Source organism: Phanerochaete carnosa (assembly GCF_000300595.1).
Source record: "Phanerochaete carnosa HHB-10118-sp unplaced genomic scaffold PHACAscaffold_5, whole genome shotgun sequence".
Classification (NCBI taxonomy): Eukaryota; Fungi; Basidiomycota; class Agaricomycetes; order Polyporales; family Phanerochaetaceae; genus Phanerochaete; species Phanerochaete carnosa.
This window is the reverse complement of record NW_006767632.1, coordinates 1,957,193-1,985,161: the sequence shown is the minus strand read 5'-3', so window position 1 is coordinate 1,985,161 and position 27,969 is coordinate 1,957,193. Positions and strand designations below refer to the sequence as shown.

At 54.7% G+C, this 27,969-nt stretch overlaps 7 protein-coding genes across 7 annotated transcripts; 6 read left to right on the top strand and 1 right to left on the bottom strand.

Annotated features, from left to right (window-relative positions):
- Positions 1–16: 16 nt before the first annotated feature.
- PHACADRAFT_161608 (uncharacterized protein) lies at positions 17–1,046 on the top strand (the record flags this gene model as incomplete). Its single annotated transcript, XM_007395848.1, has 6 exons — positions 17–155; positions 187–280; positions 329–437; positions 493–708; positions 760–909; positions 963–1,046. The coding sequence occupies 6 exons, from the start codon at positions 17–19 to the stop codon at positions 1,044–1,046; spliced, it is 792 nt and encodes a 263-aa protein (XP_007395910.1).
- Positions 1,047–1,327: 281 nt separating this feature from the next.
- On the top strand, positions 1,328–3,905 carry PHACADRAFT_93389 (uncharacterized protein; the record flags this gene model as incomplete). The annotated part of the gene is made up of 14 exons (XM_007395847.1): positions 1,328–1,613; positions 1,666–1,701; positions 1,807–2,034; positions 2,093–2,298; positions 2,427–2,660; positions 2,713–2,760; positions 2,819–2,950; positions 2,980–3,178; positions 3,241–3,266; positions 3,323–3,369; positions 3,430–3,472; positions 3,528–3,591; positions 3,646–3,690; positions 3,751–3,905. 14 exons carry the CDS (start codon positions 1,328–1,330, stop codon positions 3,903–3,905), a joined length of 1,749 nt encoding a protein of 582 aa, XP_007395909.1.
- Positions 3,906–4,206: 301 nt separating this feature from the next.
- On the top strand, positions 4,207–4,943 carry PHACADRAFT_256312 (uncharacterized protein). The gene is made up of 6 exons (XM_007395846.1): positions 4,207–4,267; positions 4,326–4,353; positions 4,422–4,451; positions 4,514–4,568; positions 4,629–4,732; positions 4,793–4,943. Exons 2-6 carry the CDS (start codon positions 4,351–4,353, stop codon positions 4,817–4,819), a joined length of 219 nt encoding a protein of 72 aa, XP_007395908.1. The 5' UTR covers positions 4,207–4,267; positions 4,326–4,350; the 3' UTR covers positions 4,820–4,943.
- Positions 4,944–5,480: 537 nt separating this feature from the next.
- PHACADRAFT_256310 (uncharacterized protein) lies at positions 5,481–8,844 on the top strand. Its single transcript, XM_007395845.1, has 4 exons — positions 5,481–6,363; positions 6,425–7,387; positions 8,323–8,473; positions 8,525–8,844. The coding sequence occupies exons 1-4, from the start codon at positions 5,527–5,529 to the stop codon at positions 8,650–8,652; spliced, it is 2,079 nt and encodes a 692-aa protein (XP_007395907.1). The 5' UTR covers positions 5,481–5,526; the 3' UTR covers positions 8,653–8,844.
- A 100-nt stretch (positions 8,845–8,944) lies between these two features.
- On the top strand, positions 8,945–15,381 carry PHACADRAFT_256307 (uncharacterized protein). The gene is made up of 17 exons (XM_007395844.1): positions 8,945–9,343; positions 9,391–9,515; positions 9,574–9,653; positions 9,708–9,869; positions 9,918–10,033; positions 10,091–10,154; positions 10,211–10,262; positions 10,316–10,464; positions 10,516–10,687; positions 10,740–10,874; positions 10,936–11,018; positions 11,068–11,876; positions 11,929–12,117; positions 12,174–12,431; positions 12,481–12,708; positions 12,762–13,907; positions 13,962–15,381. Exons 1-12 carry the CDS (start codon positions 9,043–9,045, stop codon positions 11,411–11,413), a joined length of 1,785 nt encoding a protein of 594 aa, XP_007395906.1. The 5' UTR covers positions 8,945–9,042; the 3' UTR covers positions 11,414–11,876; positions 11,929–12,117; positions 12,174–12,431; positions 12,481–12,708; positions 12,762–13,907; positions 13,962–15,381.
- A 2,290-nt stretch (positions 15,382–17,671) lies between these two features.
- PHACADRAFT_256302 (glycosyltransferase family 5 protein) lies at positions 17,672–25,774 on the top strand. The gene is made up of 13 exons (XM_007395843.1): positions 17,672–18,268; positions 18,324–18,474; positions 18,524–18,626; positions 18,679–19,097; positions 19,148–19,609; positions 19,663–20,635; positions 20,701–20,962; positions 21,015–22,644; positions 22,697–22,982; positions 23,033–24,466; positions 24,520–25,170; positions 25,227–25,479; positions 25,535–25,774. The coding sequence occupies exons 1-13, from the start codon at positions 17,866–17,868 to the stop codon at positions 25,543–25,545; spliced, it is 7,038 nt and encodes a 2,345-aa protein (XP_007395905.1). The 5' UTR covers positions 17,672–17,865; the 3' UTR covers positions 25,546–25,774.
- Positions 25,775–25,787: 13 nt separating this feature from the next.
- On the bottom strand, positions 25,788–27,910 carry PHACADRAFT_256300 (uncharacterized protein). Its single transcript, XM_007395842.1, has 9 exons — positions 27,738–27,910; positions 27,465–27,665; positions 27,360–27,412; positions 27,230–27,305; positions 26,965–27,179; positions 26,866–26,908; positions 26,268–26,812; positions 26,146–26,214; positions 25,788–26,090 (listed from the first exon to the last, which is right to left on the bottom strand). Exons 1-9 carry the CDS (start codon positions 27,862–27,864, stop codon positions 25,908–25,910), a joined length of 1,512 nt encoding a protein of 503 aa, XP_007395904.1. The 5' UTR covers positions 27,865–27,910; the 3' UTR covers positions 25,788–25,907.
- Positions 27,911–27,969: the final 59 nt, after the last annotated feature.

The window sequence follows — 27,969 nt, the reverse complement described above, 5'->3', positions numbered from 1 at the left end:
TTCGGGCTACAAGAACATGGCTCAGAGTAACTTCGACCGCAGGAGAATCAATGGCCCCGAGGAGAGTTTTCCTCCTGTCTTTGCAGATGAGGAGACACCCGTGAAGCTAGGTGTACCGCGCAATGGCCGGACGGCCAAGGATATCAGGCCAATCTGTACGTTCAGTCTCGTTGATACGGAGCTCAGCTAATGGCAGAGCAGTCTTGAAGCCTGGCTTGATTAATCAAGCAAATGGTTCAGCATACATCGAGACAGAGAAGGCAAAGATTGCATGTGCAGTGTACGTGATCTCATCTTTCATGGAGTTAAGCTCAAGCCTCTGTTTTAGGTACGGTCCCAGACAGTCGCGGAGCACGACCTATAGCGAGAAGGGGCGACTGAACGTTGAGGTAAAATTCACACCATTTTCATGCCAAAGAAGAAGAGCCCCCATGCGTGTATGTGCCACGCTACGTTTCTACGCGAATCCTTTCTCAATGCAATAAAGCGTAGGATGCCGAGGACCGATCTGTAGCCGTGCAAATCCACCAAGCGCTGCTCTCTTCTGTGAGACTAGAACTCCTGCCAAAGTCTACGATAGACATCTTCATAATTGTCATTGAGAACGACGGTATTGAAGGATGTGTTGCGTCAGGGTCTGTTGCTGCAAGTGCTGCTCTTGCAGATGCTGGAATCGACATGCTGGGGCTCGTTGTGTCATGCTCAGCTGTACGTCTTATTCTACTCTTATGCGACCCAGGCTTAATTTTCCTTTGCTAGTGCATCATTAGCAAGGAGATCTGGTTAGACCCCACTGAAGAAGAGGCAAAACAGGCAACGGGCACCCTGGTATACGCCAGTATGCCAGCCCTTGATACTGTCACAAATATCTGGCAAACAGGAAAAATGACTGTGCAAGGAGCTTTCCAAGTAAGCGTAGCAGCGAGCTCATGTTATGCGCATGCTAACTAGGAGGGTCGCAGTGTATGGAGGCGTGCCGGGAGCGATGTACAGATATTCACCTTGTAGTCGCACAAACTCTGCTCGACAATACGCCGAGCAGCTGATAATCGACAATGCTTCGTCTTTCTGTACTTATGTCTAGTCGATTACGCGAGACTGTAGCAAATAGTTCCTAGGACAAATTGATCTAATCTTATCTCTGGCGACGCGACTGAAGCGATTGCCACGCGAGTGTGGATCCGCCTGGCATGCTGGTCTCTGTCTTTTGCACGGCGTGTAGCCGGCTCTCAGCTCTCTCTGGCTTTCTCCGCTTAACTCGGGGCTGTCTCACGTACACGTCTTGTTCTCTATTCTAAGCGCTTCCACTCTTGTTCAACGTAGTTCGATGAGTAGCTCACCACTGCACGATGTTCTACGATCGCCACGACGTCCGGAAGCCCACGACTACGACGCCTACGAACGCACCTCGCAGGACTCGGAGGATTCACTTCGCGCATTAGAGCTCTCTGAGGGCCCGCTGCTCGCAGAATCGCCGCAGACGCACCGCGCACGCTCATACTCTGTATCCGGCTTCGACTTCCAGAGTGACCTGTTGCCTCTGACCGCAAGCTTTAGTGAGCCCGACGACGTACGCGTAGAGGCAAAGGAGAAGCACATCGGCCTCCTGAATGGTGCGAGACCTGAGTTTTGAGAGCGGGGGCGTTCGCTCATTGTGTGGACTAGGAATTGCGTTGTGTGTGGGCTTGCAGGTATGGTCCCGTGATCCAGCCGGCATGGTCGTGTGCTTGACGATATATGCACCAGATAGGCTCAGGCATCTTGTACGTGCCCTTCTCCAAGTATAAGCTTATGGCGTGCTTACAGGCCTCAGCTCATCCCCAGGAGTGGTGGTAGCCAACACGCACAGCGTGGGGGCAAGTTTAATAGTATGGCTTACCTCTGGATTATTAGCGTGGACGGGGGCCAGTAGCTTCGCGGAGCTCGGCTCATCAATACCGGTGAATGGAGGGGCGCAGGCGTACCTCCAATATGCGTACGGGCCCCTCGTATCATATCTTTTCGCATGGACGGCAATATCTGCATTGAAACCTGGTGCATCTTAATCAACCCCGCCCTCTTGGAGTCTTTTCTAACAGAGAACTGTTGATAGGCAGCAATGCAGTTATAAGTCTCATCTTCGCCGAATATCTGAACCGGCTATTTTACCACAGCACGGGTTCAGGCATCTCGTCCGATGCTCTTCCACAATGGTCCATCATACTCACAGCTGTAGCTGCTGTCCTCATTGTCAGCGTCATATGCGTGGCTACACCAACTTTGGGAACGAGGGCAGCTGTGGTCTTCATGACAGTAAAGGTGAACTTGAACTCTATACACAAACCTCCTTGTACCTAACAGCTCACTCCTCGCCGGTCGAAGATCGGAGCACTTGTAGGTTGCACTTGTACTACCGATGCTAGCCGTTACTCAATAAGGTTGAATAGCTAGCCGTCACAATCATTGGTATAGTACAACTCGCGGGAGGACACTCGTCTAGCTCGTTCACGACAGACATATTCGCGGGATCGAGCAAGAGTCCATCGGAGTATGCACTCGCCCTCTACTCTGGACTCTGGGCCTACGATGGCTGGGACCAAGCCAACTATGTCGGTGGCGAGATGAAGAACGCTACTAAGAATATTCCTCGGGCGATCCATGCGAGCATGGGTGTTGTTACTGTATGCTACGTTTCTCTCGCTCGATTTCCGGTGCCTCTGACACGATCTTTAGATATTGTTTGTGCTAGCAAATGTAGCGTACTTTGTGGTACTAGACAAGGTACTTCATCTTACTAAAGAAAGTAGCCAAGCTGAACGGACTACCGGAATATTCGCAGACGACCGTGGGCATGAGCAACACCGTTGCGCTCGACTTCGGGCATGCAGTGTTTGGCCGCGTTGGAGGGATAGTTTTTGCCGTGATGGTCGCGTTCTCTTGCTTCGGTGCACTCAATGGCATGCCTTTTTCTGTCCTGCAAGTCATGGCGATGAAACTAAGCCATGTCTAGGTTCATTCTTCACCTCAGCGAGGCTGATCTACGTTGCCGGAAAAGAGGGCTACCTTCCCGCGCTGTTCGGTCGCCATAATACGACCCTGCGGACACCGCTAAATGCAATGTGCCTGCAGGCTGCGCTCACGATTATGTTCATAGTCTTCGGTGGTGGTTTTAGATCGCTTATCAACTTCGCGGTCGTGGGTACGTCCATCTGTTTTCTGCTCTCCGAGCTGCGCTTGATGTGTTTGTTTTCCCCTGTAAAGCTTCCTGGGCATTCTATTTTCTTACCGTAGGTGGCAGGATCTTCGCTTGATTGCCTCGGAGTTCTCATGCATATCAACTTAGGTCTTGGGACTTGTAATCCTGCGGATCAAAGAGCCTTTACTGGAGCGGTGAGTTCCAGAACGGTCAACACCCTGAAAACCCTATCTCTAACCTATCTTGTCAATCAGCCCGTACAAAACGTGGATAACGACGCCTTTGATATTCTGCGCTGTACGTTACCTCTATGCCTTTGTTAGGAGACATACTCTCATGTATCCGGCTCTAGGTCTGTCTGTTCCTGCTGTGCATGCCTATTATTGCTGCGCCGCTAGAGGCCATGGCTGTCCTCGGTCCGTCCTTGTCTCGCACCTTACCGAACACGGCACCTGATACAGACTTCTCAGGCTTCGTCCTTGTCGGCATACCTATCTATTACCTGACACAGCGGGGTGGCCCCGGTGGTCGTGATCCTCCGCTTGTGATCGGTAAGTCGGCCTTTGCGTCATCAGAACTTTATCCGAAAATTAAGTCACCTGGTCTAGCTTATATCCAGGACTGTATTGCTAAGATACGCGGCAGGCCCTCGCCAGGCGGAGGGTGGCAGGCTGTCGCAACGGAGGGAGACGAACATTTAGAGATGTCAGAGCAGCATCCTCGACGATAGATGTCTCATAGGGCCTACATATCTCTCCGGAGGGATGCATGGATGTTACATATAGTACTCGTTATCTAATCATACGGTCGTCATATTGCGACAGATCCATGCAGTTCCAACGACGTTCCCCCGCCAGAAATGCAACGCGGTGTAGGTTCGGTGAACCTGGGTTAGTCACGGCGCGCGGTGGCGACAGGCTTGCAACGGGCGCCTGAGCGCGGTGCTTAGTGATCGTCGGCCGCGAGACATGCCTCGATCGCATAAATGCACTATCTGGGACGGCAGCACTACTTACACCTTCGCTCTAACCCTACCCTTCCCCCGTCCCTCGTCTGTCACCCACGACTAGAATATCTATCTTTATCTATTCGGTGCGTCTGTCTTCACTATGCGCCGCTTGAGGATAGAGATTCTGATGGCGGCCTACAGATCCTATACCTGAACTACTTTCGAGATGGTGCGTGCTGTTGCACTGGGTGCCGCCGCATTGGCTGGGTGCTAAGGACGCTTTTGATATTCGCATAGTCTGAACACACCTACAAGTTCGACGTCAAGGTGCGTCTGCTCGCAGTACACAGCCATACGGGTCGGGCTGACAAACGTCAATGGGCGCGCAGATGACTTGCGGTGGATGCTCTGGCGCCATCGAGCGTGTCCTCAAGAAGACCGAGGGTGAGTTTTCGTGGTGTGCTTGCTTAAGATATGGCCTTGACCTGTGCTGTGCTTCCTTAGGCATCGATTCGTTTGACGTCTCTCTCGAGAAGCAGGAAGTCATCGTCAAGGGCAGCATTGAGTACGATGCGCTGCTGGAGAAGATCAAGAAGACGGGCAAGGAGGTACGTGGCGTCAGTTGTCCCGAGACTGCGAGATGCTGACTGGTGGGCTTTACTCCATAGGTCCGCTCTGGACAGACGGTTGCGTGAATGGGATGGTCGGTATGCCCTGGATCTCGAAGTCTGTACAAGTATAATATGACAACGTGACGCGGACTGCGGTTTCCCCTTGCTCAATTACGTTTGCGAAGCGAGTGAATTAATACTGGTTGACAAAGCATGAAGATTCTCAGCGAATGTGATTGGGTCGCAAGGCAACTGAGAGCATGAGATGTCCTGTGAGCGCTGTTAGCAGATGCGCCGCCCAGCGCAGACCCGCGTCCGACGGTCGCCAAGGTTCGAAAATGAATTCCTTGCTGGCTGCGGCGGCGAGACGCCCGGAGGCGACGCGCTGGAAATGGGAATTTTTGGCTCTTTGTGGCAATGGATGACCACATGCATATGGAGTCTTCGGGCGCGGCCGTTGGGCAAAAAACATGCCCGCTCCGGCCTCTGCGCTCTTCTGCCCACCGACATTGACCCAAATGGAACCTGCTCGCGGCTAAGCCATCCGCCGAACCAAACGCCCTTACATCTCTCAAGACCATGCGTCCGCCTCCTCGCGAGGGTCTTACTACTCCCCGACATCACCACGGCACGCAGAACGGTCTGGACCTTAACGACAACACGTCTGGGCACCGTTCTCTGCACTAGCTTCGTCTCGATCCTACCTAGTTTTCTCCGCCCCGTCTGACCATCCCGAGGCCTACCGCGCGACCTTCGCCGGTTGGCCCTGTCTCTATTAACAGGGGAACGTCATGGTTCGCTTCACAACATTCATGTCTACCCTCGCTTCCTCCACCTCTTCTACAAATCTAACCCTCCCGACCATTCCAGACTACTCTGATGACCTCGAGTGGGTAACAGCCTACCTCGTCCAGCGCATGCTCAGCGAGTCTAGCTGGGTGTACGCCTGGCTTCTGTGGATCGTAGTTGGTGTTATCTTCATCGCGCTTACCCTCATGCACTGGGCAGGCTTCCGAGGCGGGTACTTGGGCGCCATCTGGAGCGGATGGGCTTTGCGGAGGCGGACATGGCGGAAGAAACACAGTTTGGCCGTGGCAATGAAGACTGGCCAACCGCACAGACAACCCGACTCGCTGCCGTCCAACGCGCAAATCCTCGCTGTCTGCACACTGTTCATCGGTGCGCTCGTCCTGTCGTTCGTCGGTCCCGACTACCTCGCGCCCGGCGCGCAGCTGTGGAACTACCATAGCCACCCCATTGCGTCAATCCAGAAGCGCGCATATGACACCGCGGATTACACCTTTCTCCAACCGCAGTTCACTATCCCGAAGGCGTGGTGGACATCAGGAGGCCGGACAGGCCTCATTGCATTCGCACTCTTTCCCCTCACTGTCCTTTTTGCCCTCAAAGCGCCGCCTTTCGCCATCTTCTCCTCTCGTTTCTTCACGCAGCTTGGGTTTGACAAGCTCGCGTTCCTCCACAGGTGGTGCGGCATACTTGTCTGGCTCTTAGCTACTCTTCATACTGCACTTTGGAGCGTTCAGCTGGCCACCGATCGTCGGCCTAGCACGCACAAGGTGGGCTATATTTACGCTTGGAAGTATGAGAAATTCATATTTGCATGGGCGGTGAGTATATGCCTCATGTTCTCGTAATTATCGTTACTGAAAACTATTTCTGTTTCATCAGGCATATGGTTGCTTCACGTTATTGATCATCTGCTCGCTGCCTCCAATCCGGAGACACCACTACGAGGCCTTTTGGTTCCTGCACGTCCTGTTCGTTCCGCTCACTTTGATCATGTCTGCGCTTCACCATCCTCCGCTCGCTTGGTGGTGCTACGCAGCCCTGGCACTGTGGGTCGGAGAACGGTGCTACCGTTTCACATGGTGGCTGAACACGAATGGCTTCTTGGGTGGCAAGCAAGCCTACGAGCCTTATCTGACGCTGAGAAGGTCCCCTTCGCAGGTTCAGCCCGAGACAGTCCCCATGCACGCGCTTGACCAACCAGGTGCCGTCGGCAAGCTGCCCACCCTACCGCGCATTGACCCCACCGCGACAGCGCCCGTTGGTCATCCGGCGTCCATGACAGGCTTCGGTTACTCTCCGCCCCCAGGCTACGTACATGCCGAGCTCATGCCGGGCAAGACTGTTCGCGTCCGCATCGTGACGCCAGGATTCCTCTCGTGGGCGCCCGGCCAGCACTTCCTCGTCAATATCCCTGCCGTCTCGCGCTTCACGTCGCATCCATTCACAGTCGGCTCTGTCTGCGACATGCAGGCGCCCCACAGCTCCGCACGCGAGCTTGTTTTCTTCGTTCGTGCCAAGAAGGGATGGACGAAGGACTTGTGGGACATGGTCTGCCACCTCACCGCCCGGGGAATGAAGTATCCACAGGGCGAGCGGATTCCTGCTTGCCCGCTCCCTCAGAAGGGCGTTCTCATGAGGGGGTTTATTGATGGACCGTTCGGCTCTGCTTCTCGGGCAAAGTGGGGCGACCACTCGACCGTCCTGCTCATTGCCGGCGGTTCCGGAGTAAGCTTCACGCTTTCGGTGCTCGAGTACATATGCATGTGTATGGCGGGCAGGGACGGCAAGGAACTCGGAGGCAGGCCGGGTGGATATGGAAAATCGTGGTTCAAGACGCGGCGAGTACGGTTTGTCGCCTCTGAGACGAGGGCCGCCAGGCTGTGCGCGTCTGAGACGTGCGAGAGCGCGGTTTCGCAGCGCGGTGACCCAGGGGGCGACTGCGCGAACGACACGCGCTTACCGTTTGGCGACGAGGGCGGGGGCGCCGAGGTTGGCGGGAAGATGAAGTGCTGGGCGCCCCCGAGAAGTGGGTGCGCGCTCGTCGGTGTCGATGTGCCCGCGCTGAAAGGCCCAGGCGAAGGCAGCTGCAGTTGCGACGAGGATGCCTCAGGCATCGCGGTCTCAGGGATTGAGGCCAGAGAGAGGGACTTTATCCCCGGTGTTGAGGAGCCGTCATCGAGAAGGCGTATCGATGACCGCGCGCCGGGAGGGCCGTAGAATGACGCGCGAGCGTCCGGCTCGAGCTTGCTTGTGAGCACCATGCTTCGCCGCCATATCGAGCGGCGCTTCTTGCCCTCCTCCTTCACGACTAAGCTGAGCGCGGCCTCGCCTGGCAGCGCGGTATCGTCATCGTCCTCGAAGTTTGTGAGATCCAGGACGTGTTCGTCATGGCCCAGTTCGCCGCGTTCCTCGTTTGCGACATCTGACTCGTAATAGCTAAGGTCAACCATGCTGCCTTCGTCGTCCTCATCTGAGATGACCGAGGACGATGGGCTGTGTCCTTTCTTCTCAGATCTCATACCAGGTGAGTTTCTCTCAGCGAATCTCGGGGCTGGCGGCGCAAGAGGATCCGTAGGGATGCGCATGGTGGTCAATGCCCGCATCATCGGCTTCACGTTGGTGACGAAGATGTCTACCTGCAGCTCATTCGGTGGGACCATAGACATGCACCTACGAAGGGACTGCGCACACCAATGCACATGTCCTATGATGACGTCAGTGAAGGTAGAGCATAAATATAGAAAAGATTAAACGTACCGAACTCTCGTATGATCCAGGCCGCACAGGAGAAAATACGGCTTGACCTTGACGAGGAGGACATTGCCGACATCAGCATGGTGGCAGAGCGTGCGAGGGGAGGGAGGCCGAACTTCCACAAGATCCTTGTAGATGAGGTGGAGCAGTCGAAGGGCTCCGTCATCGTGGGATGTGAGTGTCAATTTCCCTGTCGGTCGTAGACCCCGCTGAGACGTTTTGCAGGCTGTGGTCCTACGTCTCTTAATGCTGTTGTTCGCAAGAGCATAGCAGCGCAGATCAACCCCGCTCGAATACGACAAGGGGACTACCGTGGACAGATATCACTCGTCGCCGAAGACTTTGGCTATTGAAACCCTTTGCATATTCATATCATACGTACTGTTCTCCTTTTTTACATGAGATGTTACCGGACACTAGAAAGACTGTACAATATTTGCAATATTCGAGGACATTGGCATTCATTCACTCATTCATAGCTCACGTTCGTTACGTTATACTTTGGTAGATATCAGCAGTAGACCTGCTAAATAGACTGTGATGTTGAAGGATCACACTGTAGGCAAAGGGGTCACGATCGACCGGCGCTTTGCGAACTGACGCCACAAAGATACCGCGCGCCTTTCGGGCGTCTGCACTCTCTGCTTGCCGCCAAGTTGTTCGCCCTCACTGTCTTCCACCGGCCTCTGCGCCACTGTATTTATATTGCGAACCACCGCCTGAAACAACGCGTACGCTACAGCATGTCTGCGCTAGCGCCGACGCACGAGCAAAAGCCGGACGAGACGGCGCAGGAGCAGGGGGAGAAGGAGCAGCTCGTCGTGCCCGAGGGCTACACGCTGCACTCGGAGAACTCGGCGCACATCCTGCTACCCGCAGACAACGGCGCATTCCTGAACCCCGTGCAGGAGTTCAACCGCGACTTGAGCATCGCGTGCATACGCACCTGGGGCGACCTCATGAACGAGCAGCGCCGGGCCAAGTGGGAGAAGGACGCGGAGAGGAGGGCGCAGGGTGGCAGGAAGAGGGCGAAAAAAGCGAGAGGTGTGTGGTGCGCTCTGGTGTGTTGCTTCCTGCTCACGTGCGAGCAGCAGACGAGTCTGACAAGGCGGAAGACGAGGATGTGCCGATAACGGAGACAAGCGAAGTGCAGGAGCAGCAGGCGGCGGAAGTGGATGCTGTCGCTGTTCCACCGAAGCCAAAGCCAAAGCTGGAGGTACGTTCTTGTAAGCATGGGAGCTTGCAGACGTTAAACATGCATGCCCTCGAGCCAGCACAAGTTCACCGTCCTCGAGGCACTGTCCGCGACAGGCCTTCGCTCCATTCGCTACGCGAAAGAGATACCTCTCGTTGAGTACGAGTATCCTTTCCACGTACGAGTTGACCCGCTGACTGCGAGATCGTTCAGTTACGTGATTGCCAACGACTTGTCAGAGTCTGCATGTGAAGCTATGCGGAGGAACGTCGAGCTCAACGGACTCGGTCAGAAAGAAGAGTCTGTAGAGACCGACGAAGGCATCATTGTAAAGAATATCCCACCGAAAGTACGTGTCAATGAGGGCGATGCTTGGTGAGTGATATGCTCCATCGGAGGCGTTTCTAGCTAAGGACGTGTAAGTGCTCTTATGTACAATCACCGCTCGGGACGCCACCGTGTAGACGTTGTTGACCTGGACCCATACGGTACTGCTGCGCCATTCATCGATGGTGCTGTGCAAGCTGTGAACGAAGGAGGTGCGCTATGACTGCCTTCGCGAACTGCGCTGGATTCTGAGAGACGTGCACCACTAGGCCTCCTGTGTGTCACTTGTACTGATATGGCTGTGCTCGCCGCTACTAACTATCCCGAGAAATGGTACGTTTTATCGTGCTCTCGAGCTCCGTTAAATCATTGAACAAGTTGCTGTTTAGCTTTGCTAACTATGGCGGTGTTCCCGCGAAAGCAGAATACTGCCATGAAGCGGTATGCACCCGTATGTGCTAGCTTATGGCATACTCAAATGCCTTCTTGTATAGGCTCTTCGTCTTGTTCTCCACAGCCTCGCTACATCGGCAGCACGATACGGCCGCTACATTCAACCTCTACTCTCGCTCTCTATCGACTTCTACGTCCGTCTATTCGTTCGCGTCAGGTCATCCGCACTGGAGGTTAAGAAACTTTTCACGTGAGTAAATTGGATTCGTTTAGTGTCCAAGATGTAACGCTTTCCGTCCAGGAACACTGCGACATACTTCATTTGCACAAGTTGCCAGGCGCCGTACGAGCAGCCGCTAGGCAAGGTGAAGACCAGTGTACACGAAAAGAGCGGCGCCGTCAATCATGTGTTTAGGACTCATGCCGGCCCTCCGGTTGGCGATAAGTGTCCGGAGTGCGACTCTGTTTTACATGTTGGTATATTCATTTCCAAGCTTGGTATCTGACTATTGACATACGCCATAGATTGCTGGACCGATGTGGTCGGGCCCGTTGCACGATACCGAGTTCGTGTCGAAGGTGCTTGAGCACGTAGAGACGAGCCAAGAACACTATGGCACATCCGCTCGCATGAGAGGCATGCTTACTGTTGCAAAAGAGGTACGAGTCCTTGCTTATCACATGTTCACACCAGTAAGGGCCTGATAGCTATATTATACAGGAATTAGACGTGCCATTCTACTTCACCCCCGCTCAGCTGTCTGGTGTGCTCCACTGCCAGTCTCCCTCGCTCGACAACGTAGCGTAAGTCCAATGAACAAAACGCGTGGCTAGGTGGCTGACCGGGACGTAGATCCGCTCTTCTACACGCAGGGCACTCCGTCTCGCGCTCGCATGCACTGCCCGGTTCGCTGAAGACGACCGCCACGCGCGCCGAAGTGCACGACATCTTCCGCTGCTGGATCAAAAAGAACCCTGTCAACATGGGTAAGCTAGGCGAGAAGTCGCCCGCGCGTACACTTCTGGCGAAGGAACCCCGTGCCGAGGCCAACTTCGCGCCCCACCCGCAAAGCGTCTCGCGTTCCTCGGGCGTGAAGCTCGTCCGCTACCAGCAGAACCCTCTACCGCACTGGGGACCGGGCTCAAAGGCCGTGTCGGGCACGAAGCGCAAGCGGTCACAGGCTGAGGCCCAGGGCTAACCTTACGTTCTGATACTGGCACGCGGGACGTCGGGACCTTGAGTCGAAAGCCAGAACATGTTCGCCGTAGGGACAGCATCTGTGCGTTGTAGACTACGCGATTATTGCGATGAACGAGGAGGCGGCATAGCAGTTCACGAGATCCCAGAGTCAAGCAAGCTAAATATACAAAGAAAGCAAAGTTCAGATGTGCAGAACGAAGTGCGAAGGACGAAGGAAAGGAGACGAGGGGGACAGTAAGATCCGAAAGCGGGGAATGGTATGTGCGCAAGTTGTTATACCGATAATAGGGGACTGGACTACAGGCCCAGCGGTGCGGGCAGGTTTGCGATCCATGGATGCCTGAGCAGCTCAGCCGCAGACGGCCGCCTTTCGTGATCCAGATCAAAAGTTTGCTGTAGGAAGCTCTCGGCCTCCGGAGAAATATCAGCTGGGATGGTCGGCTTCGTGCTCATACCGATCTGTACCAATGGTGAGCGTACAGTTCGAAAAGGACGCATAATTGTGAATTACCTTGAAGATAGCCTGCATCTGTGTTAATTGTGGGAAGGGGTGCTCTCCTGTGAGCATCTCCACAATCAGACACCCTATACTCCAGATATCCGCTTTTTGCGTGTACGCTGTCTGCTTCACGACCTCTGGTGCCATCCAGAAGACGGATCCCTGCAGAGACGGTCGATGCGCGCGATTACCTGGCATCAAGTCTAGCGGAAATCGGGGTGAGCGCGCAGCAGGAATACAGCAGGCCGCGGAGACGCACTGTCTTCCACTTTCTTGGAGATACCAAAGTCAGAGATCTTGATGCCGCCCTTGTTGTCAACGAGCATGTTAGCACCTTTGATGTCGCGGTGGATAATATCTCTCTCGTGCAGGTAGTTCAGGCCAAGCAGGATCTGTCGCACCCAGTTGCGCACAAGCGGCTCCTCGAACGCGCCATAGTTTCGCAAGAGGGAAGTAACGGAGCCACCAGGGACGTACTCCAGGAAGATATTGAGATGATCATCGTCGACACAAGAGGCTGGAATACAGTCAGAACAGATGCTTTTGTACTGAATAGTGGCACTCACAGAGATATTGGACAATGTTCTCGTGGTGGAGGTCCTTTAGTAGCTCGATCTCACGTTCGAGAGCGTTGAGCATGCTTTGTTTACGCTCTGCGTTGGGTGCAGTTTGCGAGGGAAGCTCAACTTGCTTCACTGCCATGAGCAGTCCCGTAGCAGCGTCCATGCCTAGATATACTTTGCCGAAGGATCCAGAGCCAATGAGGGCGCCTTTGATCCACTTGATTGTCCTCTCTGCGGGCAGAAGGTGAACATCTAGTCCCCGTCCTTACATGTATGAAACCTACCTCCACGCGAAGTGATGGCTTTCGGCTCTCCCTCATCGTCGGTTAGTGTTCCTTCCGTAGCTTCTTCCTCCTCTTCCTCTTCGAACTCTTCGTCTTCTCCGTCTTCTTCGTCTTCCTCCGGTATTTCCCTGATGCTCTTAGTGTCGGCATCGCTAGACTCAACGGCAGTCCACTCCTCGCTATCCGAAGAGTCCTTTGAACCAGTGCCTTCTCTGCGGCTTTCAACCTCAGCGGTGATCTCGTCCACGGTTATCATGCTGGCGGTGTCGGACACGTCACGCTTGCTCCGGAGTTCCTGGATGTAGCTCATCCGCTTGGAAGCCACAGACAACCTTGAGCCCGGACGAGAGCTAGTCAGGTTCATCGATTCAGCAAGCGATTCTGACGGCAACGCGACGGGCGGCAGGAGGTGAGGACGAGAAATCCGCTTGTTCTCCGTCGAGGTCTCTCCAAGCGAGCGGCCCTCCTCGTTTGATATCGATACATGCGGCGACGAGGTAGGGGTGTCGGGCATGGGCGGCGGAGGAGAACGTTCCCGCACGCTCGACGCAACGGAGATGCGCGACGCGACCGAATTCCGGTTCGACGCGCGGGAGCCCTGTGTGCTGACACTGAAGCGCGACTGTGCATGCGGGTTCAGCGACATGATGCTGTCCCTGCGGTTCGTCGGCCCGCGCATCATACTCTGGCGGCGCGTCCGCTCGAGCACCTTCTTCTCCGTATAAGGGAAGTACTCGGCCAGGTGCGTCGTGATGAGCTCGCTAGGCGGCCGCTGGCCGAAGAAGTTGCGCAGCTTGCCCTTCTTGTTCGGGCTCTTCGATGGACTCTCCTGCGCGCTAGGAGGTGCAGATGAGGACTCTGGCATCTCGGAAATTTGTACTCCAAGACCGCTGAGGATGCTGATAGAACTCGCGCGTTTATAGGCGTTGGTGCCGGGTTGTGGAGTTGCACGGTCGGACGATGGGATTAGGCTCTCGTTCACTGTGTCTGTGCTACTAGAAGCCTTCGGGAACGAGGCAGGGTAAGGACTGGTAGGACTGGTCCTCGGGCGCTTTATCTGGCGGAGGATCAGTCCACTCTCGCGCACAGGCTCGTCTGGAGACGCCTGGCAGATAGAAAGCAGCTGTGACTCTGAAAGCGGCGTCCCTGCAGCAGACCTGTCAAACGAGCATATCGCGCAGCTATCAACAGCAAACTCACTGGGACCGTCAGTATTCATATCTGAAAATACACCCCATCCATCCATAGTCAGGCCTCCGTCTATAATCTCCACATGAGGCGCATGACTGTCCTCCAACCCTTTCAGCTTTTTCAGGGCTCTCTCCAAGATCTCCGCTCCACCTGAGCAGTCCCACACTGGGACCATGGATGACTTGCCTTCCCCCGGCGCTGCAAACTTGATCACCTTCCGCCTGATGTCATCTAGCGAGGGCGTGTTCGAAGATGGGGTGTTCGGCCTATTAAACAGACCCGTTCCCGCGCGGGATGTGCCAGAGTTGGTGGGTGGCGATGGCGTTGACGACGTATGCCGCTGCGAGTCCCTGAACCCCTCAGCGATCGGGGAGAGCATCGACTGATTCCCACCCGAATGCTGTGATGAGTAGGGATGACCCGTGGGTCCATTTGACGGGCGCGACTGCGGCTTCGCAGCGGGAGATGCGATGCCTGATATTGAGGCGTTCCGCCCGTGTTCGTTCGGAGAGCGGCTGTAACTACGATTCGGCAGCTGGCTGTTCTGGAGCGGCGATGGGGAACGGATAGGGCGCGGTGGCAGATTCTGTCCAGGTGGCAACGGCAGAGGTTGACTTGTGTTGAATGCAGGCGCCTCTGGAACTGTAGGTGTCCTGCGCCCCGACAACTGGTTCGTGGGCGGCAAGAGCGAGCGCGACGTAGTACGAGCGTTGGGAGGCGGAGGCGGCGGTTGGCCACGAGGAGGCGGGGGAATAGGAGGGAGTCCAGGGCGACCACTCGGTGTATGGACGCTCGATGAGCCTGCGTTTGGCTGAGGGAGGGGGCGGGTTGGCGGGTTTGCTCGCGCAGAGTCTTGACCATCGCGAACCAAGCGGGGTAGGCCGTCTGAGCTGGAGTTAGGCGGAAGGTGCAAAGGCGCAGGACGTCCATTGTCCAGTCTGCGCGGTCCAAGTCGTGACGCCGCAGAGGAGTGAGAGCCTTCGCTACCCACACTACCGTTCCGATTGTGCTCTTGCAAGCGTGGTCGGCTGGCTACCAAGCTGAGAGTTGTAGAACTTGAGGAGCATTTCTGTCTCAATGCCTTGACACCCGCGACGATCCTAATCCTATCGCCTACGGTGAAAACCCCCATCTCCTTCAATGTTGCTTGGTCCAATTCCAGAAGTACGTCCCCTCTTATGTCGTTGGCCCGAAAAACTGTCGACTGGTGAGGACATTTGACACTCGTAAGCCATGCAGCGACGTGAGCATCGTTCCAAGTTCGTAAATAGTCGGCAAAAGCTATGCCTGGTGGAGGGTCCAGTGACACACTGGCAGTCATGGAGGTGGGGGTGCTGGGCTGAGACAAGCCGTCAAGGTAACCTGTTCCGCTTAGGCTGAACGCAGGCAAGGTCGTCTGGCCTTGTTGTATCATGAACGTGGCGCCTGGCGAAGACGGCGAAGACGCCTGGGACATGGGCTGGTCGTCCGGTGGGTGTAAAGAACTTCCATTCATAAACACGGCGGCCATGATGTCGTGCGGGGGGTATCAGATGTAGGATGGGGAAAAATAATATTATGTTCGTAGAGTCGTCAGCTGTTGGAGACCGAAAAGCTGAGGATCTCTGCAGAGGCCAGGCAGAGACGTTGACGAAGGAGAAGCTACTCGACCGGTCGAGAGAGGAGATTGCAAGACGAGACAGAAGAGGAAGCAGGGAGTAAAGGCGGAAACAAGGACGGCCTGGAGGACGAAAGGACAACAAGAGCAGATAGAACAAAGCTTCAGCGTCTGGCCCGCAATTGTGAGTGTAGAGGAGAGAACGATGAACAGACCTGGGAACTCCTTACTGCTTCAGGGTCGCTTCCGCTGAGTTGCTATTATCCTCCCCAGGGTACGATGAAGACCTCCAAGGGCGTCGGAAGTGTTACGAACAGGTCCTGATGGATGCTTGATGAGCCTGGCAAGAAAGTTCTCTTGCTAATTCACACGGACCACAGTGGATAAGGAACGTTGGAAGGAACGTCAGAGGAGCCACAAGCAGGGCTGGAGCACACTAAGGATAATATACGGAACGAAAAGCCGGGCTGTACCATTCAGCCGTGCGCGGTTGTCGACAAGACACAGCCCGCAACGCTCGCGTCGACGACCGTGCAGAGAAGCGCCGGCGGTCTCGGTTTCACCATACTTAGACGCGTAGTAGTTCGTTGATAACCGTCGTCTCAGATTGGGCTGTTGGCTAGGCCTGTCGCTTTTTAGAGATTACAGCAATGATCGAACGGGTCGTGCGAAAGTGTTCGCCACGAGCCACACCGCTTCCTTCATGGTGACCTGGTGGCGAGCAGCTGAGACGACCGCACGTCTTGGTGATGGTTCACCTTCTGGGTACGTGCCCATGACGAATAATGCATAATGTCCACTGCCACTATGTGATTATTCACCCCGGGAGTCCAGCTGTAGATCTCAACAGAGCCACTTCGGCTGTCTGCTCACTGGACTTTCGCCTTGAATAACCATGAAGCATTTGCTTGATTGCCGCTCAACTATCACAGCGGAGACAAGATTGTAGCAGGCAACACTGCATCGGGACACAAATTAGCACCGTGTCGGTACTTGCATGCAATGATCCGTCGATAGCTATCGGGCTGTTCTATCCAACAGACGCGACTATAGCGCCCCAAGCAGATCAACCAGCCGTGCTCCTACGTTCTGTCAGTAACTAGCTGCCATCGCAAGCAGTACTAGTATGATCTCTCGAATCCGCGCTGCACAATCTGATGTTCAGCGGGGGGCCGACATGGTGCGTTGCTAGGGCGGTAGCAGAGCGTGGGATACATCGAGGAGGCAGCTTGACAACGAGGCAGATAATCATCATGGTAGTCGTGAGTATCATTTCGAATATATATGAGCTAAAGACGGTCGTAACGTCTGTGAGCGCGCATCAAGTTGATAGTACAATGCCTATCTGTCATTTCGACTGAACCATGCAGTGGCATTGAATATTCGCAAGCGCCTTTGCCCACTGCTTCCGATAGAAGTAGTACTAGTGCGGATCTGATGCGCCGCCCTAAGCAATGGGCATATAGTCTGTGTGCGCATGCTGCCCAAAGCCTATCCCCGCTCGGTCGCCCATGCACATGATTCGTGAGAGTGCGTTCGGGCTCGGTCCCGCTGGGGCTGGCGATGTGGCTGTGCCCGCTCCTCAAGTCTCAGCCCGGCAGATTGGTGAACTTCTTCCGCTAGCCCACACGCGCGGATCGCGATAACAACGTTCTGATCAGGGCGCGGCATGGCAAATAAATATTTGGCTTGGCAGTGACATACGCTTTTGATACGCATCACGCGACAGGCGAATGGGGAGGAGAGTTACTGGAGTGCCAAGACGTGGGACATGCTTTGGCTGGCCTTAGTATTCCTGCATCACCCATTTGCGGGCTACTTCGGCACGGCGTCGGAGGTCGATATCTGCGCGCAGGGCTGCCGCTCACGACGAATACGGAGGATTGTTGGATTGACGATGCGATCAGCCACGGAGGCCGTCGAGATTGGACAGCTGAGGGTCGGTCTTTCGACAGGCACGAGAAAGGGCCGGCCACAAGGGGCAAGGTGGCCGGATAGGCGTCTAAAACTGGGCTGCAAAGCGGCGTCTGGACCCCGTTGGCGAGAAAACGAATAAAACGAGGCCCTGGCTTCCCTCTCAGCCCTTCCTCCACCTTAGCCAGACCTCACGTCGAGGCCTTCTGCCGTCCCTCGCCTCTGTATACAGACTTATAATTCCAGGCAGGAACAGCGTCCGCCTCCCTCGCTCCTTTTCCAACCCACAGAGGTGTCCTCCCCATAGGCACGGTCTTCTCAGGCCGAACGATACCCGGCCAGCACAACGATACCAACGACAGTCTGTTTGACATCCTTTAGTGTACTCTCTTACTATTCAGCATGCGGCTGCTCAACGCAGCGCTCTCGCTGCTAGCCGCCGCGTCGCTCGCGCATGCATCGCCTTATCGCGCCGACCTCGTCGACTACAACGTCAACACCAATCAAAACGCACAGTCCCCGACAGATTATTCCACTCCCACACGGTCGAGCTACAACCCGTCACCCACTAACTGGCGCCAGATTCCTTTCTACACCGTTCTGCTCGACAAATTCGCGGATGGCGATCCCAGCAACAACGACTACCTCGGCACTGTCTACGAATGGGACTGGCGGGAAACACAACTCCGTTTTGGAGGCGACTTGAAGGGTCTCGTCGCAAAATTGGACTATCTGCAGGGAATGGGCATAAAGGGAGTCTTTATCTCCGGTACTCCTTGGATCAACATGCCGTGGCAAGCCGACAGTAAGTCCTGTTCGTTTCTTTGTGATCATGTATTCTCAGGCTCGACGCGTGTTAGGTTACTCGCCCTTGGACTTCACGGTTGTGGACCCCCACTGGGGTAATATCGCTGACTGGCAGGCGGCCATTGCCGAGATTCATGCTCGTGGGATGTACTTCATGATGGATTTTACGGTCGGAACCATGGCTGACATGGTTGGATTCGACGGGTACGTATATACGCGCATATACGCGTGACGTAATCTCATCATATTACAGATTTCTGAATACGTCTGCTCCGTTCGATCTCCACGAATATAACGGAGTCTGGAAGAAACCGAATTATGCCCCCTGGGATTTCGAGGAATATAAGGATTTCGAGGTGCGTTCGACGTACTCAAAATATCTCTATGGACGTCTTATCTTGCGCTTAGATCAATAACACCTGGAATAGCAGCTGCCAACTTCCTACTCTTTGGCTAGACGATGGTACTTTAGAGAATACTGGCTGGGGCGGCGGCTGTATGGAGTCTGACATCGATCAGTACGGTGACATGGAGGCCTTTGGTGTTCACCCCGATTGGCAGCGTCAGCTGTCCAAGTTCGCGTCTGTGCAAGATCGTCTCCGTGAATGGCGCCCATCGGTGATGGACAAGCTGAAGAACTTCGCTTGCATGGCCATTACCGCCTTTGACATTGACGCTATCCGTATCGACAAGTCCACCCAGATTACCGTCGCTGCTCTCGCGGAATGGGCGTCCAGTACGCGCGCGTGTGCAACGGCACTCGGTAAGAAGAACTTCTTCATCACTGGTGAGGTTACGGGTGGCGATACTTTCGGTGCCCTCTACTAGTAAGTCCTCTGAGGATTTTATTACCACATATAGCTGACTTGCCTCTCAGCGGACGCGGACGCACTCCCACGCAACTACCGCCTGGATTCTTGGAAGCGGCGAATTTGACGTCCAGCGAGAACCAGTACTTCCTCCGTGATGCTCCTCTGAATGGATTAGACGGTGTTGCTTTCCACTATTCCATCTACCGATCGCTCACTCGATTCCTCGGGATGGATGGTAACCTGGAAGTTGCATACGATATCGACGTCAACTTCATCACCGCGTGGAACCAGATGTTCGTAACCAACGACTTCCTTAACCCCAACACCGGCGAGCTCGACCCGAAGCACATGTTTGGAACGAGCAACTTCGATGTCTTCCGTTGGCCTTCCTTGGAGAATGGTACGCAACGGAGCGTCCTGGGCACGTTCATCACGTCGCTGGTCATGCCTGGTATATCTCTATTGTATTACGGCGAGGAGCAGGATTTCTATATGTTCGACACTACTGCTTCCAACTATCTCTACGGGTAAGTTCGATTCTCCTTTACGTTGGAACTATATCATTCATTCCTCCCTTTAGTCGTCAGACTATGATCAGCAACAAGGCGTGGCAGCGTCATGGGTGCTACACTCTCGGCTCGACTCAATATTTCAACATGCCGCTCGGCAAGTCGCTTATTGGATGCCAGGATGATTGGAACTCCCTTGACCACTTCGATCCGACCACCGACTCTCGCCGACTCTTTTCCCGCTTCAATCAGCTTCGGTCTACCTACGGTGCTCTGCAGGACGGTTTCAACCTTGTGCAGCGTGGTAACTGGACGTACTACATTGACCGACCTGGTTCGAATGGCACCCCCACCGAGATGGGTCTTTGGTCGGTTTCGCGTTCCGAGATCGCCAACGTGCAGAATCTCACGGGCAATTTCACCGACCAAGTCTGGCTCTTGTACAGTAACGAGAATCAGACGAGGACCTGGGAGTACAACTGCTCCTCTGATCTCTGGATATCCTCCCCTTACCAAGCAGGTACCGTCGTTAAAAACCTTGTCGCGCCCTATGAGACGTATACTCTGGCGGAGTCACTGTCTTCGTACTTCAACAACGGCCTTGCGCCGTACTTCGGTTGCATGTCCTCGTTCACAACCCAGCCGTTCGGCTTCCTTGCTCTGGTTCCTCAGGACGAGTGGGTCGGCCCCAATCCTGCTTTGACCGGATTCCTTCCTGGACACGACGCGCGGATAAATGTCGAGGCTGGCGATGCGAATGCGACTACCGTGGATATCACGCTCGAGTTCAATATGGCAATGGACTGCAACAGCGTCACTCAGTCGCTGTCTTTCAACATGTCTTCGTCTGGAAACGGCTCGACACCTACCATCAACCAGAATAGTATCAGTTGCCAGACGATCCAGAACCCTGTCTACTCGCTCATCAATGGTGTCGATGCTTCTGTGTGGTCTTGGTCTGCGACGCTTCAGAATGTCCCCGATGGTATCTTGGAGATCCTCGTCAACAACCCGAGCGCTCAAAGCGGAAACTCGAGTACAGGAGTAAGTTTCTGCTACGCAACACACAGAGATCACGCTGTTGATTTTATTATTTTTATTTTTATTAGGCTAAAGATCGTCTTCTGGTTCGCAAGGGGTCGTCGAGCAACGTCATGGTCTTCCCTGAATCTGACTACGATAATGCTGCCTTGAGTTCCAGCAACGGACAGTACACGTTTACTCACAACGCGCTTGGTGCGGATATGCTCCGCTACTCAACCAACTTCGGCCAGAATTGGACTGCGTGGCGCGACTGGGAAGACACAACTACGATCGATGCAAGCGAGTTCGACGGTAATTTCTGGGATGGCCAGCATGTCATGGTGCAGTGTAAGTAGATGGCGTTCCGGTGTGCGACACCACGCTAATTGGTACTTTCCAGATTGGAGCGCACTTGCTACGTCAGCCACTATCGTCGTTCACGCAGACCACGATTATTCCAAGCCTCGTCGTGTTCCTCAATTCCTGGCCCGTGGTCCGTTCAACTCGTGGGGTTTCGACCAGGGTATCCCTGCGCAGATGGACCAGAACGACAATGGTCACTGGGAGCTTGAAATCATGGCAACTTGGCCGACGTACGTGCAGCTGAACGTCTGGGGATACGACGACTACTACTATGGCGATGTCGATGACGACGGTATCCTCGACCGTCTGCCGCCCAACACTGCCGCCCCGAACTACCTGAACATGTCTGCTCCGCCGCATCCTCACCTGGCATGGGCTCTTATTGTTGACGACGCAACCATGACCTGGACTCTCGCACCTCGCGGCCAATCTGCAGTCGGGGCCATCATGTATGCGCTCCTGCTCTCCATTCCTCTCATTACCGGCACTCTCGCTGTCGTGGTCTTCATGTGGTCGTTCTACGGCATCAAGTACAATAAGTGGGGTGTCAAGCCGACGAAGGAGCACAACTACTTCCCTATCCTTAGCGCCCTTGGTCACAAGTCAAGCGCGAATCTGAGCAAGGAGCACATGAGCGAAAAGTTCTTCGGCGGACACCACAAGCAGACAGAGGTCATTGGCTGGCCAGAGGACAAGAACAAGCGGCGCAAGGTCCTCATCGCCACCCTCGAGTACGAGATCATCGATTGGAAGCTCAAGGTCAAGATCGGTGGTTTGGGCGTCATGTCGAGTTTGATGGGCAAGGCCATGACGGACGTCGATCTAGTCTGGGTCGTCCCCAAGGTCAAGGACTTGGAGTACCCGCCCGGTGAACCTGCGGAACCCATCGAAGTCATCATCTTCGGAGAGCCCTACCTCATTGAGGTTGAAACGCATGTCTTGGACAACATCACCTACGTCATCTTGGACAGTCCCGTCTTCCGTGCGCAGACGAAAGCTGACCCGTACCCGGCTCGCATGGATGACCTCAGCTCTGCCATCTTCTACTCGACTTGGAACCAAGCTATTGCTGCGACTATCAAGCGCCACCCGCTCATTGATATCTATCACGTCAACGACTATCACGGTGCACTTGCTCCCATCTACCTGCTGCCAAAGGTTCTCCCGGTGTGCTTGTCCCTGCACAACGCCGAGTTCCAAGGTCTGTGGCCACTTCGTACCAAGGAGGAGATGAAGGAGGTTTGTTCGGCGTTCAACATTAGCAAGGAACACTGCACGAAGTATGTGCAATTCGGCAATACCTTCAACTTGCTCCATGCCGCGGCGTCCTTCATCTCGGTGCACCAGAAGTCTATCGGTGTCGCTGGTGTGTCTGACAAGTACGGTAAACGTTCGTGGGCTCGCTACCCCGCGCTCTGGACACTCAAGCATATCGACTCGTTGCCTAACCCCGACCCCACGGATATCGCCGCCCTCGATGAAAATCCGATTGCGTTACGTGATATCAAGATTGACGAAGCGGCGGAAGCAGAGCGTCCCGAACACAAGCGTCAGGCGCAAGAGTGGGCTGGTATCAAGCAGGATCCGAATGCCGATCTCTTCGTGTTCGTTGGTCGCTGGTCCAAGCAGAAGGGTGTCGATGTCATTGCTGACGTTATGCCATCCTTGTACGTTGATGCTCGTCCTCGGTCTTGGTAATGGCTAACGAAAGTCCTATAGGCTCGAGAAACGTCCATCCATCCAGCTCATCACTGTTGGACCCGTTATCGATCTCTACGGTCGCTTCGCGGCTGAAAAGCTCAATCGTCTCATGGAAATGTATCCGGATCGTGTTCACTCCAAGCCTGAGTTCACTGCGTTGCCTCCCTACCTGTTCAGTGGCGCCGACTTCGCCCTCATCCCGTCTCGTGATGAGCCGTTCGGTCTCGTTGCTGTCGAGTTCGGCCGTAAGGGTGCCCTTGGTGTCGGTTCTCGTCTCGGCGGTCTCGGATTGATGCCCGGTTGGGTGAGTACAGTTGCGATTCTGGCGCCCTGCGGTGCTGACCATTCGTAAAGTGGTTCCCCGTCGAGTCGACGTCGACGGAGCACATGATGTCGCAATTGACAAAGACAGTCAAGATGGCCTTGAAGTCTACCGAGGAGGAACGTGCTATGCTCCGTGCTCGTTCTGCTGTGCAGCGTTTCCCTGTCGTCGAATGGCGCCAACGCATGGAAGACTTTCACCGTCGCAGTATCGGCATGTCTCGTGGTGCCGCCGGCCCTAACGCATTCCGCACTTCCGATTGTGACGGTGGCATAGGGCACGCTATTGCCGAACATGATGACTGGAACCCCGAATATCAGACCCACCCGTCGCAGCCCAACTGGGATGCTGCTAGCGTCAACGAGAGCCCACGTACGCCCGGACCCCCTGGGTCGCCTGGGTCGCCCGGTCAGTGGAGTCAAGACACGCTCACTCCCGGTCAAAATGGCCTTCACGCACCTCCGCGCCTCCTGCCCGACGGTCGTCGTGGTTCTGTCAGTACGGATGTCTCCGACAACGAAGGCGACTACTTCAGTCAGAACAGGGAAAGCACGGACAACAGGCAAGAGTTTGGCAACTTCCTAGACAGGGCAAACCGGACTATTGCGCGCGACAACAAGCATGCTCCCGACCCCTTCGTTGACGCTGCCCCCAGCCGGCCGTTCGGAGCCCACTCGAGGGTGTCGTCGGTGGAGTCTATCGCATCGATCGTTACGGAGAAAGCGGACTCGCCACTCAACAAGGCTATGGCAGCGTTCACGGATGCGGACGGCGGCGTCACTGCTGAATTCGCGGCAAAGCTACAGTCTCTCAACCCGCACAACTCCAAGCACGAGCTCTCGATTGAGAAATTCCTCACCAAGAGCGAAGAGGCGTTCTTCGACAAGGTCAAGAAGGACAAGCTGTCCAGTGCTGCCAGTATCCGTTCTTCACAGCGAGACTCCGTCTGGGGCACTCCTGCTCCTTCATCGTTCGATCACTCGCGTCCTTCCTCGCCAAGTCAGTCGGGCTTCACTGGGGCAGACGGATACAGCGGCGCTCTACCGGAACAGCAAGACATTGTCATAATGACCGGTCTTCAGATCGCCATGTCGAGGGAGCTTGGAGGATGGCCCATCTACACCCTGATCATCGCTGCGGGACAAATGCTGAGCGCGACGAGTTTCCAGATCACGCTACTCTCCGGCCAAAATTGGCAGACTGATATCCAGCTCTACGTCCTCGGTGGTGTCTTCCTTGCTGCCTCGGCCGTCTGGTACATCCTCTTCCGCTACAAGCCGTCGGTGTACGTTCTCTCGGCACCATGGCTATTCTTCGGCATCGCCTTCTTCCTCATCGGATTGCCCTCGGTCACGCCCAAACTGCATGGAGCCCACGACATTCTCACGAGCATCGCGACCTGGTTTTACGCCGTCGCATCTTCTGCCGCATTTATCTTCTTCGGTCTCAACTTCGGTGAAGAAGCTGTAAGTATTTTGTCTCGACGTCTAGGTGTGCAATGCACTGATTGGTTGTTCAGGGTGCTGCTACAGAGGTGTGGACTATGCGTGCTTGCATCGTTCAAGGATCTCAACAGATTTGGGTGGCGGCGTTGTGGTACTGGGGTAACCATCTCAATGGTGCACAAGCCAATGCAATGGCGCCGTGGTGGATCGTTCTCATCGTCTGGCCATTGGCCCTCCTCAGTGTTCTCTTCGCGTACCTCATGCTCTACGGTCTCCCCGACTACTACCGTCAGACGCCGCCAAAAGTGCCCAACTTCTTGAGGACGCTGTTCCGCCGAAAGCTTGTCCTGTGGTTCTTGGGGTCAGAAATCCTTCGTGACTACTGGCTCAGTGGTCCGTACGGCCGTAACTGGAGCTTCTTGTGGTCGGTCCCTATTCCCAAGTGGCAGATCCTCCTCCTTGTGATCGCCTTCTTCGTCGTTGTTTGGGCCGTCATGATGGGCATCCTCACGTATTTCTCCATGACGCACACCTGGCTGCTACCCGTTTTCGCTGTCGGCCTTGGTGCGCCAAGGTGGTGTCAGATGCTATGGGGTACTTCCTCGCTTGCTCTGTACATCCCGTGGGCCGGTCACGCGGGTCCCTACCTGGGTATCTCGTTGTGGTTGTGGCTTGGTGTCCTCGATGCCATCCAAGGTGTCGGACTTGGTCTCATTCTCTTACAGGTCAGTTTACGCCACTACCGTTCCTGATGTCTATTTGCTGATATATCTCCTTTTAGACACTATCTCGTCTGCATGTGTGCGCCACCTTGGCATTCGCGCAGATCATCGGTTCGATCTGTGTCATGGTTGCCCGTGCGACAGCACCAAACAAGGTCGGGCCAGAAAGTGTCTTCCCGGACGCTGCGAAATGGGACTTCCAGGACGGTCTCAAGGGCTCGCCGATGGCGTCCGCACCGTTCTGGATAGCTATGATATGCCAGATAGTCATCGTCATTGGCTACTTCTGGTTCTACCGCAAGGAACAGCTTGGTGCGTATCTCTGTCTCATCTTGTAAATCCGTCCAGTTAACATCGTCGTCTCCAGCGCGACCATGATCACGACTCAAATGTGCGATATTTGCACTGTTGAATTCATATCGGACTATACAATATCTTTTTGGGCACTCTTTATCCATATCCGGGGACTGTGATTAGTACTAAGGACACTTGTATACTTGATTGTCGCATTCTGCACCGCCACACTCGCTTCAGCTTTCGTAGTATCTTAGACTGTCATGTGCCGTAGTAGTCAAATATAGTGAATGGGCAGCTGTGCTCTCGTTCGACCTGTCAAAAGCGGCAGGGTATATGATGATTAAATCCACACACATCACAGGGTCAAGGTATGTAGAGTACTAAGTGTCCCGCGGAAATACAGCAAAGCCCGCTCCATGGAAAGAAAAGCGAGGAGGAAAAAATTATGTGGTCTTTGGGACGTCGAATTTGACGTTGTACACGCCGTATGGGCTGAGTAAGGTCGCCAAGCCCTTGTGACACTCGACCTGGAAAGGTTCGAAAGGGTATTCTTCACCGTCGACTGACAGGCAGCTAGTGTTCTGGAGCGGCTCGACACGGTAAGCCTCGGCCTTGAAGTAGTGTTGCTATACGTGACCGTCAGTCCATCTTCATGTCGTAAGGTTTGACAAGGCAGCTCACTGTGTCCATCCAGTACGTTTTGCCGCGTTCCGCGCCATCCATGGCTTGCAGCATGACTTTCCGGCTCAGCTATGAACGATATTGAGACCTGGATCTACAAGCTAAAGGCGCACTTCATTTACCTTCTCCTGGATGACCAAGTCGACGTATCCATCGTCCGGCAGCGACATAGGAAACTGCATCAAATCGCGAGCGACCAGCGGACCCTTCCCGCCGAACAGGTACAGGACTGGCTTCTCAAAGACGATCCAGCCGTCGCCACTTTGCTCGCCAAACGAATACTTAAGCGGGGGCAGGTCTGTATCGGCCTGTGTTGTGGGCGAATCTCCGTTCACCACAGCGTCCCCTCCATTACCATTGATACCGACCGCAGGAGCGTCTGAGGCAGACTGCAGGTGACGCGCGGCCGCTGCCTCGCCTGCGCGTAAGTCCTCGACCATTTGATCCTTGTCCGACTGAGCGACCTTGATGCTGACCTTGACGGGGCAGGCGCGATGGAGGACGAGCCCGCGGAGGTAACCATAAATGAAACGACTGTCGCCCATGAAACGTAGATACTCAGTACCCAGATCGAGTTCAGCCATCAGACCGATGGCTTGACTCATAAAGGAGAAAGCCCTTCGATCCTTTTGGGTTACGGAACAGATGTCGACGTTCATTGGACGTCCTATACCAACATGGTTAGATGCATGCACTCAGTGGAAGGGAAACCTGCTGTACCTTTAACCACGTTGAGAGTGGCGGCAGAGATGTCAAACCCCTCCTAAAAGCTGCATGAGTGCCTACCCTGAAATCTGTAAGGGAGTCTACCGGCTTTACCTCCAACCCAAGAAGGTTCAACGAAAGCGCGTTAGCTGAGCCAGCTGGAATAGGAACGAGTGGTGTCTGGAAAGCCTTGGTCGGGTTCTTGTGTTCAGCGAAACCGTTCATGAGCTCGTGGATAATTCCATCTCCTGAGACGGCTGCAATGGCATCGTACCTGCTCAGAGGCAGGTCACGAGCAATTTCCCAGGCATGTTTGTAGTAGGCGGTAACTAATCGTATGTGAATGTATATCACAAGCAAACTAGCAGGCATGACTCACCGGTGACGTCGCTCGTGCAGCGGGCAGCTGTCAGAATAGGCAGGATCTTCTTGTTGAGGTGCGTTCGAGACTTGCCCTACGTAGCTCATGCCGTCAGGTCATTGTATATGGCGGTGACAGCCTTGCGTACCGGACCGGCTATTGGGTTCACAAGGATTAAGACATGCCTGTGCTTCTTGACGCCTACGCCACGGGCTTATAAGGTGGTTCAATATGTAAGGATAGTCTCACTCGCCTTGGTACGCAGCCTCCAGTACAGCCTGAGCAAAGGCATCAGCATCTTGCTGCTGAGCAGGGGGCACCCTCCCGGAAATGTGCACGAGTCTCAAACAGCCCACAGGCTTCTTCTGCGTAAGCAAGCAAACCTCAAGACTACCGTCCTTTGTCTCTGCCCACAGGACGTAACGCAGGGAAACGAGGATTTCGGGCCATGTTGCTAGCAAAGTAGGTGGTCATCAGCCACATACAGCCGCGTACACGCATCATGATGCTCAAGAGTGACACTCACTATCGTCCGGTCTGTTCACATACAACGACGTGTCCGTAAGGACGAACGTCGACGGCTTGCCTGTGTCGTTCTGGCAAGGGACAGTGAGTTCCTTGATCTTGGTTGCAGGGTCTATCATGGTGGACATTGTGCGTGCTTTGCGGAGCTTAAGGAGGTTCGTTCTCGTGGACGACTGCGAAAGGTTTCGAGGAGCGGAACTCGGGGCCATCGTGCAACGTCAACACCGGTGTAG